The sequence below is a fragment of the Pipistrellus hanaki genome, assembly GCF_964339955.1.
Source record: "Pipistrellus hanaki genome assembly, chromosome: 3".
NCBI classification, from domain to species: Eukaryota; Metazoa; Chordata; class Mammalia; order Chiroptera; family Vespertilionidae; genus Pipistrellus; species Pipistrellus hanaki.
Genome location: NC_140505.1, coordinates 155,010,961 through 155,035,124, shown reverse-complemented (window position 1 = coordinate 155,035,124; position 24,164 = coordinate 155,010,961). Strand labels below are relative to the sequence as shown.

The 24,164-nt window shown below is 38.5% G+C and overlaps 1 protein-coding gene across 2 annotated transcripts in view; it reads right to left on the bottom strand.

Moving 5' to 3' along the window:
* Nucleotides 1–995: 995 nt before the first annotated feature.
* TMTC1 (transmembrane O-mannosyltransferase targeting cadherins 1) overlaps nucleotides 996–24,164 on the bottom strand; it is a 226,122-nt gene continuing 202,953 nt past the window's right edge. For both annotated transcript variants that reach the window (XM_084877142.1, XM_084877143.1), the window contains 7 exons: nucleotides 19,503–19,605; nucleotides 17,131–17,266; nucleotides 16,283–16,427; nucleotides 15,249–15,386; nucleotides 13,504–13,626; nucleotides 10,990–11,067; nucleotides 996–6,503 (listed from right to left, as the gene is read on the bottom strand). In XM_084877142.1, coding sequence (XP_084733268.1) covers nucleotides 6,363–6,503; nucleotides 10,990–11,067; nucleotides 13,504–13,626; nucleotides 15,249–15,386; nucleotides 16,283–16,427; nucleotides 17,131–17,266; nucleotides 19,503–19,605 — 864 coding nt within the window. In that variant the 3' untranslated portion in view covers nucleotides 996–6,362. The remainder of the gene's footprint in view (nucleotides 6,504–10,989; nucleotides 11,068–13,503; nucleotides 13,627–15,248; nucleotides 15,387–16,282; nucleotides 16,428–17,130; nucleotides 17,267–19,502; nucleotides 19,606–24,164) is intronic.

The following is a 24,164-nucleotide window of genomic DNA, read 5'->3' as shown; positions in this document are numbered from 1 at the left end:
AGAGAAATAAAGGCTTTTTTCCACAAATGATTTTGATGGTGGTTACCTGTATATGTGTCAGAGGGGGTTAGTGGGTGGGTGAGAAGAGACTAAAGAATTTATGTTCATATATGCATAGCCCATAGACACTCACAATAGTGTGGTGAAGGCCTGGGGAGGAGGGGGATTGGGGTTGGGGTGGGCAGGTGTAGTCTAGAAGGGGTCAATGGTGGGGGCAAGGGATATCTGTAATACTTTCAATAATAAAGAAATTAAAAATCTCTCTATATAAAAGCCCAAGTGACCCTTATGACTGGTCACTATGACGTGCACTGATCACCAGGGGGCAGATGGCTCAACACAGGAGCTGCCCCCTGGTGGTCAGTGCGCTCCCACAGCCAGCTTCCCATGGTCCACACTCCCCCACCCCCCACCCCCCGGCTGGCCAGCCAGTCCAATCAATCAGCCCTGATCAGGACTGGGCAAGACCCCGCCAGGCTGAGGGACCCCACCCGTGCACGAATTCGTGCATTGGGCCTCTAATAAGTCAGTAAAATGGAAGAACATGGACAAGAAACAGCAAAAGGAACAAGTTAAAGATGAAAAAGAGATTCAGGAATAGAAGTTCTACAAGAGGCAAAATAGGGCCCTTTTGTTCAACTGCAGCAACAGAAGAGAAGGAAGTATTGGGTGCAGGTAAGTTTGTAGATGGATTGCAGGATGCTGAGAGAGTTCCTGTTTTCTACCTTGTATTTACTCTCTGAAGGCATCTACTCAGCAAAATGAGGAAGGAGATGTATAAAGAGTAAGTGCGGACATAGTCATTGTGGCGTATGGGAAAGAGAGCAGACTTAAGAGCACACAGAACAAAGCAATGCAATGCAATGAATGAATAAATGAGGGAAGGACGGAAGGTGGTCTTATTCACTTTTAAAGCAGACACCGACTAGTTAAATGGGTTTCAATAGGTACTGATCATGGAGCGCTTCAGAGATTGAAACAAGACAATTATTTTCATCATATTTTATATAAAATAGACATTTACATAAATTTTATTTTGGAAAGACCTAGGCAAAGTGTACATAATCAGACTTACATGGGAGATATATTCCTAACTGGCACAGCAAACATAACAAAAATGTATACTTATATACAACTGATCAAAGTAGGAAATAAAAGCATTATGAACAAAGAACATGATGCAAGTCATTTTTCCCTGAAAAAAGGAGGCATTGGTGTGAATTACAGCAAGTCAACTGATAGCCACATCATAAAAGCAAGCCATGGCTTCTACAGATATTTTAATTTCTGAGGAGGACATTTTTAAACATCTTTTTTTTCCCCCTCCAGAAACATAACAAAATCACTAATTTTTATGTGTCCAGGATGTAAAATAAGAGGTTTCTCTGCCATGGAAAAGCATTTGGGCAGTCCAATCACTTTCGGGGTTGTTTGTATATGTGTTCTGTTGCAGTATCTTAAGAATTTCTAAAACAAAGGGCAACACTTATCAATTATGTCTTTAGATGTAGAGGGGTTTCAATCTGGGTCAGGAGACTCATAGAAGTTTGATAGTTTCTTAGAACCAGTTCTTAAATGTGTGAGAAACATGACTGAGACACTGGTAACCTGCCCAGGGTGAGATGGCTCCTCAGTGGCAGAGGAGGGACGAGGAACCCAGACCTCTGGATTCCTGACTTGGTGCATCCCCTTACAGACCAGCACGATGACCTCAGGAGGATATTATGCACATTGAGACTTCCAAATGTGATACCATATTCACCACAGGCACCACTGAGCATGGGAAGAAACTTCTGGATTTCTGGATATAGACACCTTTCCAGTTTGGGGTAAATGGTGACCTAAACTTGCAAATTAATAATGGTTGTATATGTGATAGGTGCTAATTTTATGAGTTACATATCCTAAGGTTTTAATTGCAAGGACGCTTGGTAATAATAATGGAACATTTTATACAAGACAATGATAGATAGGAATACCATCAATTCTGTTGTGAATTTTCTTCATTGATATTAAGCCATACCTTCGATTGCAGTTATTTTATTTCTTCTCTTGAAGTTACACGATTACTAAAAAATAATGAAAAAATGCTACTTTTGGAAGAAGTGTTTTAACATATTGTTCTTCTACATAAAAAACTTCAAGAATAATTTAAAAAGTTATAATATTAACCTATAGATATTTTCTCTCTTTAAATGCTAAAAGATGGCTAAAAATAGATAAGTTTTGCTATTACTAGGAAATACCAACATACAGTTTAACCCAAGTAAATGTGATGTGGAAATCAGGGTAAAAATAGAAAACAAACTACCAATACTATATTTTCTTTGATTATTGTTATTAATACCCTAAAGGGTTATTAATCTAAGGTACAAATCTATCACAAATCAGAGCAAAATTTTTGTGTTTTTTTAAAACTGATTCTAATGAGTACAATTAAAAAATAATTAATAAAAGCTGACATGTGTATAATTAACCCAAAGAAAGAGAATTATAGGGTCTAGGCATAAACTCTATATCATGGACACCTTCTTTGAGTCATAAAAAAATATGAGTTTTATATACTCAGCACGTCTGGGTACATGTAAATGGCAAGGCAATTCCTGTCCATCTTAGAATTAAGAACTCTGTAAATATAGGTCAAGTTATAGCTCAATTGCCACAAGTGTAAAACCACCTCACCAACCCACCTGGTTTGTCAATCTTAGAGTGGTAACCTCAACCGACCAATTGTGCCACAAATCAATACTTCTTTAGAATTCTTTGGCTCATTTTAGTCTAGATTTAAAAATTAAAACTGTGAAAGATTATAAACATCTCTTTTGTGAAATATTATAAACATCTCTTTTGTAAAAGTCATAAACTCCCATTGATGTTGTTAGCCTATGGTCTAACTGCATAATAGAGTCAGGAGTTTCTAAAATAAAGTTTCCTCCAAGGAATTTAAATCTTTGGTTTAGTTCAACTTTGTTACATCACTGAACCATGTCTTGTGAATGCCATCAACAAACGGAAAACTGAATCGTTTTAAAAATCCTGAATAATTTTGCAAAGCCATTCTCATGGCTCCTGTGTCAAACAAAGGACATGTTAAAGGCCTGCCGCCTGTGGGGATTTTGAAGGCAAAGAGAATGGGTTCTGGGTAGGATTGAAGGACAGATTTGACAGACTGGCAGCAGGATTAGCATATATCTGTATACAAGGAACTTTAATGTAGCTAAGAAAAATAACAAATGATGCTGAGAGTAACAGTCACAAATGAGACTCTGGTCATTGGATCAAGTGTTCAGCCAGACTAAAGCAACTCCTTAGCCACCGTCTCCTACCCAGCACCTGCGACATATGTAAGGTCCTAGGACAAAATACAATCGCAGGACTCCTGCTCAAAATTATTAAGAATTTCAATCAGGCAATTCAACCAAGCATAAGGTGCTCCTGGGTATAGGACCCTGAGGGACTGTGTAGACTGCACATCCACGAAGCAGGCTCTGCAATCCCATCGCAGAAAGGGACTATCAACTCACATGCCGATCATGCTTCCTGAAGGGCAACCTGGATGCACCTCCATGACTAGCCAGGGCACTCAGCTTTTATTGTGATAAGCATGGATTCCACATGTCATTTCATGTTACAAGGACCAAACAAAAATAGTTAAAAATATAGTTAATATCCTTGAAAAAATAATGTGATTTATTTTCTTATAGGCACCATTTCAACTATGAGAATTATTTCACTGGCCACATCTCAGTGAAGGTATTAACTCAGGACAAAATACCTAATGTAACAGTGCTAAATTTTAATGTGCACAGAATGAGAAAGGTGGTGGGGGGAGGTAGGGAGAGAGAGAGAAAAACAAAAACAAAAGCAAAAACAAAAACAGACATGGAGTTTGGGAGGGGAAGCACCCAAAAGAAGACAGAAAAAGTCTCCTGAAGGCCATGTGACCCTTCCCAACACCCCCAACATCTCCCAACCCCCACCGCCCGAGACCTTTAGGCTGTAATTGCTATTTCAATTAATCCAACAAATGTACTCTCATAGCATTCGCAGCACTTCAACAAGTAAGGCATAATTGTTTTTCAAAAATTGGGGCTCAGTCTTGCCCATTAACTTTCTAGGTGTGAGTTTTGGTTACAGATCATTCTAAAAAGTTGTGATTAAAGCCCTAGATATTAGTTTTAGGCAGAGCTTCATAATATTAATTTTAGGGGCAAGTATAATAATAGTATATTTTTCAAATGTACTGTGAAACCTTTTTTGGAACTTTTTTGATATACAACATTAAAAGGGTATTAAAAACAATCAGAATGGTAATATAAACATTATTGGATTATTGATGCACACAGATATATGCTAATGCAATTTCTGTAATCCTTTGCATTTAAAATATTCCTTGTACCCACTTTCTAAAAAAGCCCCCCCCCTTTTATCTAGATTTACCTTGACCTTCCCTCTCCCTACTGACTCCTGCAAAAAAAACCAAAAAACAAACAAAAAGACACACACAAAAAACAAAACAAAACAACAACAACAACAAAAACATACAGGGACTCTGCTCTCTGATACTGGGGTGAAAAGGAGCAGAAGAGTTTGGTGGGTTTTTTTTTTTTGTTGTTGTTTTATTTATTAATTTTTGTTTTGTTTTGCTTGACCATAACCTGGCCTAAGCATGGGAAATATGTGTGCCTTCAAACTACTGTATCTCCATGGAACCTGGCTTAGCACTGTGAATAGCACTGCCCAGAGGTTTTTTTTTGTTTTGTTTTGTTTTGTTTTTAACTTTTTATGATGATGACCAAATTAAAACCAGGTATTCCAATTTCAAAATATATACCAAAATATCCTACTACCCAAACCCTGAAGAGGCTGAGCCCCATTTCTTTAACTTTAGCAAATGAATAATCAATGCAACTTTTTTGAGGTGCTGTTAAAACTTAACTGCTTTGTAATTTAGATTTATAATGCTTGTATGATTGGTCTTAAAAGCTGTTATTAAAACAACTATGTACAATGAAAAAAAATTGTGTGTGTGTATATATATTAAATATTTTATAAGTTATGAAATAAATAACACTAAAAAACAAATGTCAATTGATAAGTTCAACTTTGCCTTCCTTATTTTAAAATATAAATATATATTTTTTATATTATGAATTTAGATTTTTTTTCCTAGATTTTTTTGAGCATTCTCTATGAATTCTCCAAAATTACAAATACAGAACCAAGAATTCTGGGTTTACATCACTCACATTTTAAGCACAGAATTCTCATTCAGCCTAGGAAGACAAAATAATAAAGCTCTCTTTCCATTTAGTCCATAGTCTATGATGATTTCCGTGATATATACTGTAAAGATTCCTAGGTGGCTAAATATATTTTTTTCAAAAAATAATAAATCTCATGATGTCTAAATGTTAAAATAATAAAGTAGAACATTTCTCTCAGTTAACATCTTTAATAATTCTCATGTAGAATATACTATTTTTTCCTTCACCAAAATAATAATATATGTGGTAGCAGAAACATTTATAATTTTAAAAGTACTTTTGAAATCTTAGAGCAGAACTACTACTCTACTTGCAATAAAGTTTAAATTTCCCATAAAGAATTAGGGGGACCAAGATTCTTGATTTTCTCCTAGGGGTAAGAATATCCATACATAATTCCAGAAGCTTCCTTTTTTATATGTTAGGCAATAGAAAAAACTTGCGTCAGAGTGGAATTTAACTTACTATTCCGTAGGGCTCTAGCAATACCTTTAGGGGAATATTAGATCAAGCTCACTTAACAACAGCCCCTTTCTCCACATATTTTGGAAGGTTCTACAAAAAATTATTTGATATTCCTTCCTGGTGCTGAAGAATTAAATGAGCCACCTCTTGGTAGAATGTCCCAAATGGCTTATCTCAGAGGCATTATCCTCTTTGAAATATCCCATTAAAAAGCAAAGATCTGACTTCATAGCATTTCCAATTTCTGTATTACTGGAACATCAAAGCTTAACTAGCCTAAGAGAGAGAACCAGATCTCTGGGTTGCAAAAGTGGAGAAATATATGGAGGGACATTCAGAGTTAAAGCAAAAACCCCAAAAACCAATCCGTAAAACGTTGCTGTATTCCTTCGCTCTCGGGCCTCCTTGCTCTTGCTTGCTCTTTTTTATCCTATTTTTTTTTTTTTTCTCATGGAGATGCAAGTCCCACACACAGGGTTACCAGCGAGGGTCTCCAAATGTGCCCCCTGGCCTGGGAGTGAGAGGAAAGCTCCATTGGCTGTCCTGCTGACGTGACAGCAAGGCCTCCATCACTTCTTCCTCCTCCAGAGGCAGCAGCAGCAGCCGTCCGTCCAGGTGCATCCAATGCTGCTATGTTTGATCCTTTTCCCGAACTTCTTGTAATCGCTTTTCTAGGCGATCCAATTTGGCCAGATTCTCCTGCAGCAGTTTGCTGTCTGGAACCAGCAGTAAGGCTCGCTCATAATAAGCTCTTGCAGACACGTAGTTTCCCTGTTGAGAAAGAGAATACTCTGATCCCTCAGAAAGATGGGGGAGACTCGGAAACAGCCCTTCCCGCCCGGCTGAACAGGAATGTCCTCACTAAGGAAACCTGTGTGCATGGGTAATTGTATCCTTCTCTTCTCTGCTGGTGCTTTTGGAGAATGCAATTGTTTTAAGTACCAAGCCAGCTGGAGAATGTGAAAGATAGAACCTACACCATAGGGTAAATGGCAGAAAACAGATTTTCAATTCTACTAATGCAGGGTATGAGGCTGGCATTTCATAGGGTTAGTACTGTTCCTCCTCTGGAATCAAATGGAGCCATGGCAGGAGAAATAGAGAGAGAGAGAGAGAGAGAGAGAGAGAGAGAGAGAGAGAGAGCGAGCGAGCGGAGAGGGGGAGAGAGAGAGAGAGAGAGAGAGAGAGAGAGAGAGAGAGAGAGAGAGAGAGAGAGAGAGAGAAAGAGACAGGAGAGGGGGAGAGATAGAGCAAGAGAAGTGCATATGTGGGGAAATGGTTTTGAAACTTCTAGAATAATAATACAAAAGTAAATAGTTTAGAATTCTATAATGCCTCCTTAGTGGTAGGAGTTATTTTAATCTTCATATTAAACAAACAAAAAGCAACCGATACAGCCCTTTGCTAATACAGCCTTTAATGCAAATGCAAGATTTTTATAAAATGAAAAGAACTGGTACGTATAAGGAGTCACATTTATCCAATATTCTAGGTGTGTGACAATATGCGCCTGCTGGATACTTTTCAAGGAGGAGAGCAGGTATATCATTCCTGACCTGCTGGAGACACCTGTCTCTGTCCTCTGGTGGCCCCATCTAACTGGCAACCGTGCATACCTGGTTCCAGATGGTCCCTGGCGAGTCAGTCACAAGTATTAACCTTTCCAGCCCCCTTTCTGATACTCAATGTGCACTAAGAATGCTAGAGATCTTTCCATTCCAAAACATATATATTTGCTCTATTTAATTTAGTTACAGCTCAGTGTGGATGAAAACCGGCCTCTCTCTAAATTTCCATCACAATTTAAAGTAGTATTCTCTTGGTGTGAAAGCATCCTCTATGTACGCAATAGCAACTAATACTTATTGGATGCTTATCTATCTTCAAAATGAATTAATATGTGTCAAGAGCTTAGACACAGCCTAACACACAGTGAGCACTCAATAATGATACAATGCAGTGACTCTCCAGGCTCTGTGTAAACACTGTCTGTTTCCTACGGCATTCACTTGGCAGATCTGTGAAAAGGAGGGTGGAAATGACCGAACAGGAAATTGTACACTGGGAACCCAGGGTCTGGCATGCACACAATGAAGATATTTCTGATTATTAATACTGATGCTGATAGGAGGCTAGGAAGAATTCCAAACAAATGAGAACCTGGATTTACTACATTATTTTGCTACATTATTTTTAACTCAAACATTTATCTTCCAAGTGTCTTCTGCCATTTACTAAGCTTAGCTCACACATGCAAACAACTGAACTTGTGGCTGTGCAAGTGGCCTCAAAGTATGTTTCTACTGCAGTTGATTTTGAAACTGTCTTTGAAGACGTTTCTCTGAATGTAGGTCTCGGCCTGGTGCCCTGGCATCGCCTTTTTTGATCACCAGCTGACTCCCTCTGCCCGGCCTGTACCCTCTTGCAGCCGGACACCCTCTGAGGGGTCCTTAGCACTACCACCATGCCGCCACCGCCACTAGGCTAGCCAGTTGTGAGCCTGGCTCTGGCTGAGTGGCACTCCCCTCTCACCCCCTCCCCTCCGAGGCAGCACACCAGGGGGCAGCTCCTGTGTTGAGCATCTGCCCCCTGGTAGTCAGTGCGAGTCATAGTGACCCGTTCTCCCCCCTCCCCCACCCCGCCGTTCAGTTGATTTGCATATTAGCCTTTTATTATATGGGATAAGAATTCAGTTGCTCACTTGCACCAACATTTCAAATCCTGGATTTGAAATCCAGCCACATGTAGCTGGCTAGCAGCTCTGCCTTGGACATGGGACATTCCCATCACTGCAGAAAGTTCCATTGAACAGTGCCATCTAGAAAATGCATTAATGTCCTAAGGCAGGATTGAATATAGGACTTTATGATATGGCCCTGTTGATACAACTTGTTGATTATAAAGAACATATCATATGGTAGCTTTTTTGACTTTGCCATTCATCCTATATAAAACTTCAAAACAACATCATTTTTTTTTATTACCAAGTAGTATGAGCAAGATACAACTCCTTTCTTCCCATCTCTCTGTCACCTCCTTGCAAAGCCTTATTTCAACTCCCACCCTACTGTAGCCCTAGTCGTTTCTATGCTTCACCAGGTTCAGGCAAGGAGTGAGGTTGAGGTATGGGACCACACTGCCTGACGCACATACTACCCGGCATGCAACACACAGAAAGTGAGTGAGTGCTGCTGAAGGCCTCGTAATGATAATCCTGCATTCTAACGGTGACTTCAAAATGACCACATCCAAGGGAAATATAGCCAGCAATATTATGACAACTTTGCATAGTGGCTAAGTCCAGTGTTTGTTAGTCTTAGTGTGGTGACCACATTGTACAATATTATGACAACTTTGCATAGTGGCTAAGTCCAGTGTTTGTTAGTCTTAGTGTGGTGACCACATTGTAAGGTAAATAAATGTCAAATCATTATATTGTGTACTTGAAACTAACATAATATTGAATGCCAACTAAACTTCAAAAAAAATTGAAAATGACCACATTTAAGTCATGTGCCTGGTCTATATATAAATATATGACTCACTGATATTAGACCATTTTTAAACCATAGACATAGCAACTTTATATTGTTCAACTAATACACAATGTTACCAAAAATGAAAAACAGGATATATTAACTTTTTATCAGTGCGTTTACTATATTTAAAAAGCACACTCAATATATCCTTATTTAACTCCCAGACACCTTTTCAAGGGGCAATACTTCAAAATTTAAAGTAATAGGTTCACTTGTTAATCTAAGAAGGTATAATAAATGTACTATCAACTTTGTATTTATAGACTTTTTAGACACTCTTCAGTATATAGTTTTACTTTTTCTAATTAATAATTAAACCCGTTACTTTAAATGCAGATGCACTGCATCTAAAAATATAGTGAGCACATTACTTGAAAATTCAACTATTTAATATACGATTTAAATATTATTATGTTACTATTTTAAAAGTAAACTCATTCTATGTTTCCCAACTAGATGTTGCTAGACAACCTAGAACATTATTAAGATCAAAACTGTGGTTACGCGGTCCTGATAAATGTCATGCTTGGATTCACCACTAATGTCCTTCTATTAAATTAGCCACAGAGTCACTGACGGAGGTCTGAAAATAAGTTAGCTAAACAAGAGTGATCCTTAAAGTCATGTCAGCCCATGATATTTCTCAAGGTCCCTCAAGGAGCCTAACTCATTTGGCATAAAAGCTAAAGCCCCTACAATCCCCTTCAAGACTCTGCATGATTAGACCCTGACTCCTCTGATCCCAGCTTCTACCATTTTCTCTCACTTTCCCCCTCAAATACAGCAAGCACACTTGTACCTCAGGACCTTTGCACATGATCATTCTTTATTGTTGCTACATGGTTTCTTCTCTTCTGGTCTCTGCTCAAATATTACTTTTTTTTTTTTTTTTTTTTTTTTTTTTTTTTTTTTTTTAACTGAGGCCTTCCCTAACCACTATAATTCAAAATTTGAACCCTTACCCCATGACATTCCTATCTTCTTTCTCTCCATAGCACTTATTACCAACTGATATATTTTATGTGTATAAATATGTATTTATGTGTTTATTTACTTACTGAAATGTTCACTCTAAAAGGACAAGATTTTTTGTCTTATTTTATTCATTGTTGTATTCCTAGTGCCTGGAAGAGTACTTGGCACAAAGAATACTCTATAAATGCCTCTCAAATGAATGGGCGAATGAATCTATCTCCGATTTTATTAGTTACAGACATAATCTCCCAAAGGGTCATTTTTAATAATTCACAAAACAAAACAACCACAAACAAGCAACCTGGTTTTTCAGTAAAAGGTTAAAGAATAAAAGATACATTAGGTATAAGAAACAGTAACGTAATATTTAAAGTAACACTTGCTCTAGACAGCGAGTTAAACTGCAGGAAGATAAACTACACTAAACTCCAATGAGGTTGTTAGCTTACATATGCAGATTTTACCTGTTCCATCAAGTGCATATGATTTTCTTTGTGTTAAACAAAACCATGGAATCTAATTTATATAGATTTACTCCTTAAATGGCTTCCTGATATTGACTAGAATACAAAGTGAGAATAAACTGTGCTAATTTTTACTTTTAAACAATTATGTTTGGGGTATTTAAATAATTCAGGGAGCAAAATTAATAATAGTTTCTCAATCTTTTATGAGAGAAGAAAAACAGAAAGAGAAAACATCTTGGTAAAGCCGGTTCACCGGGAAGTGGATTCTTCTCCTACCTTGATGTGCTGGATTCCACCCATGTTCATCCAGGCCTGCGCTTGATCTGGATTTAGTTCCACAGCAGCTTTATAGCTCTAAAGATATAAGAAATACCTTCAGGTTGGGAATCAAAAAGAATCTGCCTTTACCACGACATAATTGTGAAAACCACTTTCTGTGTAAGTGAACATCTAAATGGTTAAGAAAACCAACAGCCACTTCTGGCTCACAGGGGTTCCATTTATTTCTATTAATTTTTAACGCAGAGGAGTCTAAAGTAGAGGAAACGGAAATGTGTAATTTCCTTGCAGATCTAATGTTTAGACTTGAGACTGAGTCACCTGCAGGGAATCCGGGAGATTTCTATTATAGTGAATCACTTCCCCTTGGCCTTGACCTACAAGAAATTGGTGCTTTTTGGCCTTTTTCACTATAAATGGAGTTTGTAAGGATTTTTTAATTTTTATTTTATTTTTTAAAAATAATCATAGGATCTTAATTTCCTAAACAGCTTAACTCTACAATATCACTGACCTGGTTATTTGGTCTATGCTTGAAATCTTGCAGGATGCTCATTACTCTTTTAAGTATTTCTATTTCACTAGGGAATAGTTTTAATTATTAGAAAGCCTTTCTCTTCTTTTCTCCATATGAAAGTTCTTCAATCTTTGAAGAGAATTACTTAATCCTCGAATACTTTTTTTGTGCCTAAATAACCTGCATCCTATTAATTTATGAATTTATACTTATGAGGTATCTTTTTAACATTTTATTTGCTGTTTTGCATCAAAGGCATGCTCACCAGAGTCTTGCTTTTTAAGAGTAATCATCTTAAATATAACTAAATGCTATGAAGTGTTTAATTACAAAGCTAGGTACCTGTGTGTGTGTGTGTGTGTGTGTGTGTGTGTGTGTGTATGTGTATGTGTATGTGTATAGTTTACAAAGTGTTTAATTACAAAGCTAGGTACCTGTGTGTGTGTGTGTGTGTGTGTGTGTGTGTGTATGTGTATGTGTATAGTTTAATACTCCTTGCTATTTTCATTAGTGAGAAGGCAACTGACCAGATCCATAAAGTAATGAGGATCTGTTAAGAAACTATATGCTTTTAAAACTCTGCTTAAAAGACCTGAAGAATAAGGTCTTATCCATTTCTTATCCTCTGTGTGACCTTGAGTAAAATCATAACCTCCGATTCTCAGTTTTTCCAACTATAGAAGGAGACAGTGACCATGACTTTCTTATATGCTTATTGTGAATGTTAAATTACTAAATACATGTGAGTCATACATAAAAGCGCTATCACATTTTAGCTGTTATTAATAACTAATGGCTGTACTCCTAGTCTTCAGAAATCCAGCTACGCTATGATGAATATTTGACCCACTGGTCAAGCAACTAGACAATATTTTTGTTTTCCATACAATATATAAGCTACAGAAAGAAACAGACCCCATGTAAATGTTCGAATTATTTAATCATTAAGTTGTCATGTTAGTTATAAATAAGTTAAGAATTATGGAATAGAAAACGTTCATAAGGCAAGAGAAAATGCGTGGTACTGCCTGAAATATGCCACCATTTCTGTTTGAAGGATCTAATTTTTCACCAAATTATCTTCACAATGTGTTTTCCAATCACACTTTAAAAGCCACCCACAGTTTATTTAAAGAAAACAATAAAATCTCACTGGAGATTTTATTTTCCCATGATATATTTAGTGTCACTTTTTTACTATATTAATTCCAACTTGTGGTTTTATCGGGCACAAGGGAAATGTCTGGTGTTTGTAACATTTATACTCATAAACGTCTTTTTTATTTCAGGTTGGGCATCAGCTGTATTCCAGAGCTATTGGACACCTGTAAGATACATCACACTGTACTTATTTTTTCCATCATACTGTGTGTAGAACACAGAAGGAATCAGACCCTTTGCGCAAGGAGAAGTGCAGCCTCACTGGGGAGCCAAAATGCATGCACACAGCGCACACGGGGGCCAGAGACGGGAGCAAGAAAGGACTGAATGCTGCAACTTAATAGATGTCCTGCTCAAATGACTGGTGGAGACATAAGTGCTTCAGCATTCAGTGGCGTCACAGTCACTAGGAGAAAGGATGGCCCAGAGAGCTTCCCGAGGGAGGAGGACCCAGGCTGTGCTGGTGGATGAGTGGGAATCAGCGCGGGGAGGGAGGGGGGGGGTGGTACAAGGACATGTGGATGGGCCCAAAACTATTCAGGCACCAGTCCAGCTGGACGAGATGGTATTGAATACAAACAGAGAGAGAAAAGGAGAGAGAGGACAGAGAAGGAGAGAGACAGAGAGAGAGGGAAGGTAAAGCTGATATAAGGGCAAAATATATAATAGAATGCTCCAAACAACAAGTTAAAGATGATAGTTCAGCAAACAATGCAGAGGTATCACAGGATTCTGAATAGTCAAAAACCAGAAGCTCAATTATAAAAATTAATCAGAAACTTCACAAATATGATTCATGAATTCAATAACATAATTTGACTAAGTGTTTGTACCTCAAAAGCTTTGTCCAGAAGGTTCTGCTCTCTTAGTTGGTTTCCTTTTGTGAAAAAAAGTTCGGAAATGACCTTCGGGTCCTTTGGTTTCAGCTGGAGAGCCTTGTCTATAGCGGCAAGTGCCTGCATGGGTTGGAAATTAAGACAGAATAAATGTAGATTAGATAAAGGAAAATGAATTTAAATGATAAAATTTGTAGTTTATTTTCTTTTTTCAAAAATTTTTCCAGGTCTTTTTATTTTTTATTAAATTTTTTTGATTGATTTCAGAGAGGAAGGGAGAGGGGGAGAGAAAGAGAAAGATCAATGATTGGAATCATAGATCAGCTGCCTCCTGCACTCCCCGACTAGGGATGGAGCCCACAACCTGAACATGTGCCCCTGACCAGAATCGAACCCTGGACCCTTCAGTGTGCAGGCTGACACTCTATCCACCGAGCCAAACTGGCTAGGGCTACTTTTTGTTCTTATGAACTAGCTGGGATGGTGAGTGATGACCAATTCCTCATTCTCTCTAATGTTCTCATTGAGAAACAATTTAGCTCTGATGAAGTGACTTCCTTATGCTCCAGGTTTCCATTTATATTAGTGACAATGACAAGTCCCTGAATCACTTTACAGGGAGGTTGTGTGATCTTGTTGAAAGAAAACAAAATATTTCCCTGACTGTGTGCCCATCTGGACCCTCCCACAGCCTCTGCTTCGGTGCTGATGCTCACTCTGCCCTCACCACGCACTGCTCCAGCCCAGGCAGCCAGAGGTCTCTTCGAAGCACACACCTGATGGTGTTGCTCTTCTGCTTAAAACCCCAAGGCTTCTCCCAGGATAAGGAACAAGACTTTTGTCCTGATTCCAAGCCTTGAGGTCTAGTCCCCAACATACTCTGCAGCCACCTGTTACACTGCACCCTGCTCCCTCATGCCCATCCCTCAGTCAGGCTAATGGCTGTTGCCACAGGGCTTTTGCATGTGCTTTTTTTTTTTTGCCTGGAATGCTCTTCACTGCCCACCTTTTGTCTAATAGTTCCTATTCATTACTGGGCCCTCAACTTCACATCACTCTGCAGGGAAACAGACCTCCAATACCACTCAGGTCCCCCGATTATATCTTTATTAGGGGCCATGTCATTCTTCATGACATTGCTGAGCACAGCCATAATTCTACTACATTGATTTTGTGATTACTTGTTCAATCTCTGTCTCCTGTAAACTCCTGTCTACTGTAAATTCCATGAGGACAAGGGTGATGATTTTCTTTTTTTTCCTTTTCGGTCATACCACTTTATTCCTGGTGCCTACTACAGTGTTTGACATATAGTAAGTATCAATCAGTATTTTGTTAAATTAGTTCATGAATTTACAGGCTATATAAAATGGAGAGAAACAATAACAGGGTTAATGACCTGCCTTACAGGCTTGTTGTAAGGATTGTATAAAAAATATTTAAAGAACATGGAAAACGATAAAGTATACAAATGTTAGTCTTTACCTTTCCTAGTATTAGCTGAAAACAAACGGAGATAATACCACATAAAAATCTTCAGACCAAAAATGAGCCAGGCACATATGTCAAGGGGATGATATCTTAAGAGTTAAAGGGATATCTGTGAAAAGCACCCATAAGATTGGATATGCCAACTGATGATATTCAAGACAGCTCAGCCTTGTTACTGTGCAGCCTGGAGCCCATTTAGGGGGTCCCCACCTTCTACCCACGAATCCAAGAAACTCCAGTGTCCTCTCTACCTTGTCGTGCTGCTCCTGCTTGCTGTAGATTGCTGACAGCAGGCGATAGCATTCGAGGCATCCGGTGTCCTCTGACACAATGTGACTGGTCATCCTTTCAGCTTCTTTCGTCTGACCCATCATGGCCAAAACCTGAGCCTGCAAAACCACACTGACCTTGGCTTAGAGACATTTCATCATTTCAAATAAAACATCCTGGAGTGGAGGCATTGGGAAACACCCTGGACAACAGTGCTGAGCATCTGTTTGTGGCACACAGAGAGGGGCAACACGCCACAGCATCGAGGCTTTACCTTTTGTTGCTTGCTTATTCATGTATGTGCATGCATTTCCATGTGAATGGCGGGAACGTTAAAAATATCCAATGAAATGACTTGTGCCTGTTTAAAAAGTTGACTAACTATGTCAAAAGAAAAATGATTTCCTGTGTTTGTGACAAGGTAAGTTTCATGTGCTCAAAATCTAAGGAAAAGAAGTATGGATCCAAAATTGAAATAAAAAAAATGTTGTTGTTAATTTCATTGACTTTGAAAAAAAAATACTGTAGTTATGTTTGAGTGTCCTTATTCTTAGGAATTATATGCTGACTATTTAGAAATCAAAGGAATGAGACCTATGTGGCTCAGGAAGAAATGATATTTATTAATAATATGTATATGCACGTAATACTTGCCTAAATATGCACATGTATACAAATATGCCATACACACATATGTATATACACAAGAAGGTGGTAACAAATGCATAAAAATGCTGAAAACAGATCAATCTGGGTGAAAGAGGATATAGGAGTTACTTAATATTCTTGCAAATTTTTGCAAGTTTAAAATTATTTCCAAACAAAAATTTAAAAGTATTCTTAGTATCCATGTCTTGTGTAAATGGCTCTAACAGCGGTTAAATGACTATTCATAACATGGATATATAATAGTATAGCAATTTCAGTTCCCGTTCTGAGGCCTACTGACTGCAGCTCCCTCAACTGCAGGCTCTGCGTCCGCTCCCAGCCTCATCTGCTTAGCCCACGCACTCACCAGGGCCAGACGGAGCTCCCGGTGAGAAGGTTGAAGCGCTGCAGCTTCCCGGTAAATCTGCAAGGCCTCCTCGTATCGGCCGGTGTTGTAGAACAGTGCTCCCAGAGGCGACAGTGTCTCTGCTTTGCGTGCCACCTTCAGGGCGCTGAGTTTTAAGAAAGGTGAATTAATGCTTTTCTTCTCATGGGCACATTTCCAAAAGTCAAAACTTAGGGATGGCTGTCCAGGTTTGAGATTTTGTTCCAATATGATCTCTGTTTTTATATTAAGAAGAATGTTTAAAGAACATTGCAGTGCCATTCTCTGACTATATGAACAGCTCTAGTGGCCTAACAGGGTGGTACTGAGCCTCCAGGATCTATTCCATCAATGGTGATAGACTTGTGATGTGTGCATAATATTTCATTTATATCCACTTTTGAAAATGCTATTGGTGCTTTGGGTTGCAGCCCATCACTTCAGAAAACAGTGGGAATTGAATTCCAACCTTGGTTTAGCACCATGTTCTAACCAGCCATTAACTGGGATATCACTGACAGTGTTGCACTGTTCTCTTTGGCAATAAGAATCTGTATTGCCTGCACTGGCAACATTTGTTAGCAATCTGATAATATACCTGTCCCAACGAATTAAAAATTGGATGCTGTAGTCAATAATATCATGACCACAGCCCAGGGACAGGTGGTTACTAGCTTTATCGTGGTGGTCACATTGTAAGGTATATAAATGTAGAATCACCTAAAACTAATATGTCAACTGTACTTAAAAAAAGTAAAAACATTTTTTAAGTTGATGGGCAATTACAGAGGTCTTAGGGTGACTTATAAAGTGGAAGGGAAGACGTTTACCGTTTGTACCACTCTTCAGCCATGCTGTTGTCTCCCAGAGACCGGTAGAGCCTCCCCAGGTTCACCATGGCCACGTCATGACTCGGGCTAAGTTTGATGGCCTGTAGGTAATGGGCCACTGCCTTCTCGGGAGAGCCTGTAACCAGAGGTGCAGAGTAAGAGCAAAACATGCCTTAATTATAAAACACAAAGGGGTTTACTTTCTCTTCTGATGTAGATCATTCTTCTTACAGAGCCATGCCATCCATTATTCAGCGTGTGAATTACTGCGCATTCGGGATTCTTCTCCTTGCCACTGCCTAACTTTGAGCCATTTATTCATTCCCATTTCCAATGAAATTAACAATTAAAAAAAACCAATAGAAACTGTTAGGCACATTCTTGCACCCCATTATGCTCTGTTTGGGGCTCTCGCGCCCCCCCACAGTGATTTTCCTGTAATTCTCATTATAGGTTTCATGATTAACAGCCTTTGGTTTCCAACAAACAACCTAACCCAGTTTCCAGGGACCGCCTCCACCAGGCCTCCCCACCTGCACCTGGTCCCATCGGTTACTCTGATTGATCCCTTATAAGAGACATAAATATCTCATTCCCCCTACGCTGCCCCGCTGATGTCATTTTGGCCATAGCCCTCTGCTAGCAAACATAACAATAAATCTATAATTCATAATTCTTTACCTCTTTTGGCCTCATGCGTTCTTTCTTTGGTGACCCTAACAAAAACTAAAACCTATCTCTTTTAATATATATGTTATATATTATTAATTTTAGTCAAAGTGTTTTCTGGCCATTACCTTAGCTAATATGATGTGTTGAGATTATCAGTGGTTGTTATTTATAAAGATATGTTGCTACTCATTATGCCAAAACATGGAATTGGCTATTATAGAAAGAAAACTGTCCTGAAGCAATTTCTAAGGGTCTGTCTCAATTACTATACTATAGCATTACCCCTGAAACACTGCTTTAAATAAGCATTTATTGCAGGAAGAGATTAACAAAAAAATTTATATGCATATATGCATAACCCATGAACACAGACAATAGTGTAGTGAAAGCCGGGGGAGGGGGTAGAAGTGGGTTGGTGGGGGGCAGTCGGAGGAAAAAGGGGGCATCTGTGATACTTTCAACAATAAAGAGAAATTAAAAGTAAGTAAACAAATTAGCATGTATTAGCTGTACCTAAAAAATAATTTTTAATCACATATTTTTGAAAGATATTTATTTAAAAAAATAATGCCACCTGGCATCTGTCCAATACATGGTACATTTTTAAGAAAATATATTTTATTAATTTTCCACAGAGAGGAAGGGAGAGAAATAGAGAGCTAGATACATTGATGGGAGAGAAACATCAATTGGCGGCCTCCTGCACACCCCCCGCTGGGGATGTGCCCGCAACCAAGGTACATGCCCCTGGCCGGAATCGAACCCAGGACCTTTCAGTCTGCAGGCCAATGCTCTATCCACTGAGCCAAACCGGTTTCAGCTATTACTATTATTAATTATTATTATTATTATTATTATGTTGCTTATGAGCCAGTAGGTGGCACTACAAAACCATTTTCCATGAAAAATATGGCAAGTTTCTTGGTGTATCACAATGTAAATTTATGTTCTCTAAAACAGAAGAATGTCCAACATCCTTCAAAATAAAACCTTCTGAATATTTCATACTGACAAAATAATTAAAATTAAATTTTACTGCAGGGCATGTGGCAGGCAGTATAATAGTCAATGGGAACCAAGTAGTGCTTTTGCATTAAATTCAAATGTCTTTTTATCTTTATTGTGTTCATAACATGCCAACAGTCATAAAGAAAACAGAATCCCAGCTCCATGAAGTTTCGCATTAAATAGGATGGAGTAAGTGTACTTTACATAGCCCTGTCATATAAGAATACTTTATCAATTACAATAATACAGTTTCTATAATGTATACCACACCAGAAACAATAAAACAACTCTGGGGTTTTAAAAAAAAATCAGTTGCAGAAAAGTATTTACCATCTGCCAGTAACTAGATTCAGAGTAGGTTATACATCATTGTAGAGGAACATTTCATTATCACAGATTTATAAACTTGTATAAATGGTACTCAAAGAAGAGCTATTAAATCATCAAGACTACTTCCTGTCTCCTGGGGAGTTTTCCCTAGAGATATGATTATGAGGACTGGGCAGTTTCATTGAACGGAGCCTGAAGATTTAGGTAAATGACAGCTCCATGGCTCACTGTGACTGTCAGTGGAGTGAGCATCCTGCCAAGCCCAGTGAATTTTACTTCGGAGGCATTATTTGGGTGGTTGCCATTTTGCTCTAGAGAATTATCTAATCTCAACAGAACAGATTCTCTCTAATTTCACTTACCAGTATCAACTAAGAAAACTCCATAGTTGTTGTGTAAGTCTGAGCTATCTGGACAGTTCTTTATTCCAGCCTGGTACATTTCTTCAGCTTCCTTAAATCTCTCCTTTGCAAGAGAATAAAGAAAGATAAATGACAAAGTTGAAAGAATTAACAACAAACTGAATAGTAGAAGTGAGAAAAGCAGGAAATAATTTACTGAGCACCTATGATGCAATAGGCACTGAGATCAACATGAGGTACTCTTCTTAATTAAAGTCAATAACTGCATACACACCTACAATCAAACCTGTGCTTAGTTCCTTTACAGCAAACAGCTGATGTTTACTGAGAAGTGATATCTGGAAGGACTTGCTAGATAGCGGGAAATAGCCTCAAAATGGTTGTTTGAATGGGATGCTCTCCACCCAGTAAATCTCTGGATGAAAATGGGTGACTCAACAACATAAGACTACTTCCTAAGTAGCAAACTGACTGGGAGACAGGAGGCCTGGGATAGCTGTCTTCCAACCGCATAGTATACTAGTAGTTAGTACTCTCTTTAACTACACTGTATGGTTTATTTGGAGAGGTTTGGGGTGGGGTGGGGGGAGTAGGAGGAAAGGTGAATGCATATTATGGGAGGCTTTGTCATATCACTTCTTTATTGAAATATTTCTTTTATTTTTAGAATAAACTCATATAATCACTACACCTAATTTCTTAAAAATATTTTTACTAATTTCAGAGAGGAAGGGAGAGGGAGAGAAAGATATAAACATTAATGATGAGAGGCATGCCCTCTACTGGGGGGTAAGCCTGCAACCATGGGCATGTGCCCTTGACTGGAATCGAACCTGGGACCCTTTGGTCTGAAGGCTGACATTCTATCCATTGAGCTAAACCAAATATTTCTTATAGCCCACAAACCATTTGCCACTTTCCTTTATCCAACCTGTGCTTTCCATCTCTAAGTTACTCCCTCCCAACAGGAATATATGTCTCCTCAAAGGCATGCCCGCAACTCCTACCTCTGTGGAAAGGTCTAAGTCAACCACCACATCTCCAATGGATCATTTTCTAATTGCCCTGATCTATTCTCTGAACATTCACGTTAACATACTTTAATAACTCTGAATTAGCTTTTAAGCACTCCCCCCTCCCACAACCACCTTAGATTGCCATGTTACATACTGCTCACAACATATGTAGAAGGTAACAGATAATTAATGAATTGATGTTACCCAGGTTCTAGCAATTTCTCACAAGTAAACAAGTTCATAGTTCCCTAGTACTGCTGTAAGGTCAGGTGAAAAGAAATGATTTGGTATCAAGCACATCACAACTTTTCCTTTAATATGCTCAGAGCATGAACATTTTCTGTAATTTTATCACAAATTACTACTACCAAACATTCAACCAAATGACAAGGGAAGGTACAGCATCCGTTTTCTCAGACATGACACCTTAAGCTTGTGAATAAAAATGTATTGAGAGAGCTCAGCAATAAACCAAGAAGCCTAACTCTGATTTGACCCAGAATCGTAAAGACAGTTTACCTCCTGTAGAATGACCAAGGCCATTTCTTCGAATTCACACATTGAAGTACCATTTTGGGAACAAAGTGTGGTTTGAATCTGGCAAATTTCACTTATCTAATCATAGAATCACTAGAGTCCTGGTGCATGAAATCTGTGCATGGGGGGGGGGGGGTGGAGGTAGGGTCTGTCAGCCCAGCCTGCACCTTCTCACAATCCAGGACCCCTTGAAGGATGTCCAATCCTAGGGGATGGGGCCAAAACTGGCAGTCAGACATCCCTCTTGCAATCTGGGACTGCTGGCTCCTAACCGCATGCCTGCCTGCCTGATCTCCCCTAATCACTCACCTGCCTGCCTGCCTGCCTGATCACTCCTAACTATTTGCTGCCTGCTGAATCACCCTAACCACTCACCTGCCTGTCTGATTTCCCCTAACCACTCACCTGCTTGCTTGATCGCCCCTAACTCCTTTGCTTGCTGATTCCCCCCAACCACTTGCTTGCCTTCCTGATTGCCCCTAACCATTCACCTGCCTCTCTGATTGCCCCTAACCCTTCTGCCTGCCTGCCTGATCTCCCTTAACTACTCTCCTGCCTGCCTGATCACCCTCAACCATCTCTGCTTCAGCTCCCACCACGAAGGCTTTGTCTGGAAGGATATCTGGAATGATGTCTATAATGACATCCGAAAGGTCGTTTGGCTGTCTGGTCTAATTAGCATATTATGCTTCTATTATTATAGGTAATCAAGCAAATATGAATATCCATATTTTTAAAAAATTTTTTCTAATTGCCAAGCTCATTAAGTTACCAAACTCAATAAAGTTATAGATGAATGAAAATTTCAAAATATGTACTGAGAGAAGAAAAACTTTAGAAAGATATCATCTACTAGAGGACTAGCAAATCTGAGTGGTCATATGTATATGTTAAATGGAGATAGGCAGAACACAAATTATATAAAACTCCAATCAAATTAAGATAGTGTACCATTTAATATTTACTGATTTATCCATTCCTTCAGCACACGTTTATTGCAATGGCTATAGAAAGTATGACACAGTGATTAAAAATTGGACTGCCAGTGTTTGGGGCTACGGATTGAAATCTCAGCCTCACCACTCATTGTCTGTGTGATCTTACTTCTCCTCTGTGTACCCAATTGTAAAATAGGGATAATGAGTACCTTTCATAGGTTTGTTGTGCGGATTAAGTGGATTAGAACATGAGAAGCCCTTAGAACAATGCTTAGTACACAGTCAGCACTTGGTCGTGTTAACCATTTTCCTTACTACTACTACTATCAGAAGTACAATTAGTGTCAATATTAGTACTTATCACACTGAGAGATAAGATACCGAGGACAGGAAGATAAATAAAACAAAATACCTCTATTTAAGGAGCTCAAAGACGAATGAACTGACAAATAGACCCAATGTGAGCAGTGTATTAAAAAAGTAAGTACAGATGCTCTGAGCTCAGGTGGCCGAGCATTAGGCATCAGGACCCTGTCCAAGAGACATTTCAGCCAACAGTCTGGAGTTCCTCTCCCATCAAACCCCTTTAAGTAACTCTATATAAGAAATAATCAAGTAACTTAAATGTGTGTGTTTTTTTATTTTTTTCTTAATCACTTTCTAATACTGAGATCAATAAATAGTATCTTGAAAATTTTGAGTTTTCAATGTTACCACCTGACCAGTGTTAATCTTTGGAGCTAATGCCAGATCTTTAGTTTTATAGAATTTTTAAATATTTTATAAGGCTCTTTTACATACACTAACATAGTCATGGTAAAAAACAAACAAACCGACAACAACAAACAGTTATTAAAAATACAATAGATGAGAAATAAAAGAATATCAGAGCTGGAAAGAACATTAGTAGATACTAATGAATTACCATTTTTAACAAATAGAGAAACTTGGGTACAAAATGTTTGCCCAAGACCTCATAGCTACAAAGGGACAGAGAAAAACCTAGGTTTTCATTGAACATTCAGGGAATTGGTAACCCCTGAATAAAATAAGTTTCTGGAAATTAACAAGAGTGTCTGGCATCAAAAGAAACAATTACACTTTTGGATATCCATCCATCCATTCCCTCAATAAATATTTCATGAGCACCACCCATGAGCCAACTGTACAGTTGAGACAGAAGAGTGAATAAGATCCTGCCCTTACAGACAATTAAGGGGGATTCAACCAAGAAGGAAACCTTGCAGTGTATGGTGACAGTGTCATAGGAGGGGAAGCAAAGGGTGCTTGGGAGGCAATACGAAGTGACACCCAGATTTGGGGTTGGATAAGTACTGCACACCCATCATAATCCAAATACCCAAGGATGCTGGTGATCATGAACTCTAGCAGCTGTGTAACTTAAAAGATGTGCTTGAAAAAAATCTACAGCTACTCGAGACCTTAAAAACATCCTTATAACTAAATTGTGGGAGAGTTGAAAGTCATTTTTACTGAAAGAAACAAAATTGATGTCTTCACATTCCAACTTGCTGAAGTCAAATATAACAGTTAACAACAGTTTTCTAGTGCAATTACTGTTTTACCTGATTTAATTTTACTTTCCCCCCCATTTTCTTGCTGCTCCAAAATAGACAAAGAGATCACCTTTTTCATCTCCAACTTCTCTTATGTTTGGCTTTATATGCTGGGTTTCCATTAGAAATTCAATTTTCAAAGACCAAAGAAGTAATGGGATTTAAAAGACTGGGCGTGTTAGAAGCCAGTAATCATACCTCTGTACTCTTGGTAACCCCCAAGGGCAGTCCCAGGACTCTGGCTCTATGAAAAATGTCTTCAATATCTGTCTTTCTTTTCCTTTCACTTGACTATAAATTTCAAGGAATGATTAACTCCATTTATTGAAAAATGAAAGAAGAAAAATACCGCAGAAGAAAAATACCTCCTAGGTATTTATTTAAAATAAATTCAACCTTCTCTGGAAAGACAATGCATTTATCTTAAAAAGTAGTAGTGTTCAAGCTCCATTTCATGCACCCACTTTTATTTGCCTCTTCTGGCTAGATATCCTGACCTAAGCCTGAACATTCGTAGTATCTACTGATTTGTAAGATCTAGGAGAAATGAACATAGCTATTTCTAGAACAACTTTAATTAAAAATGCTTGGGAC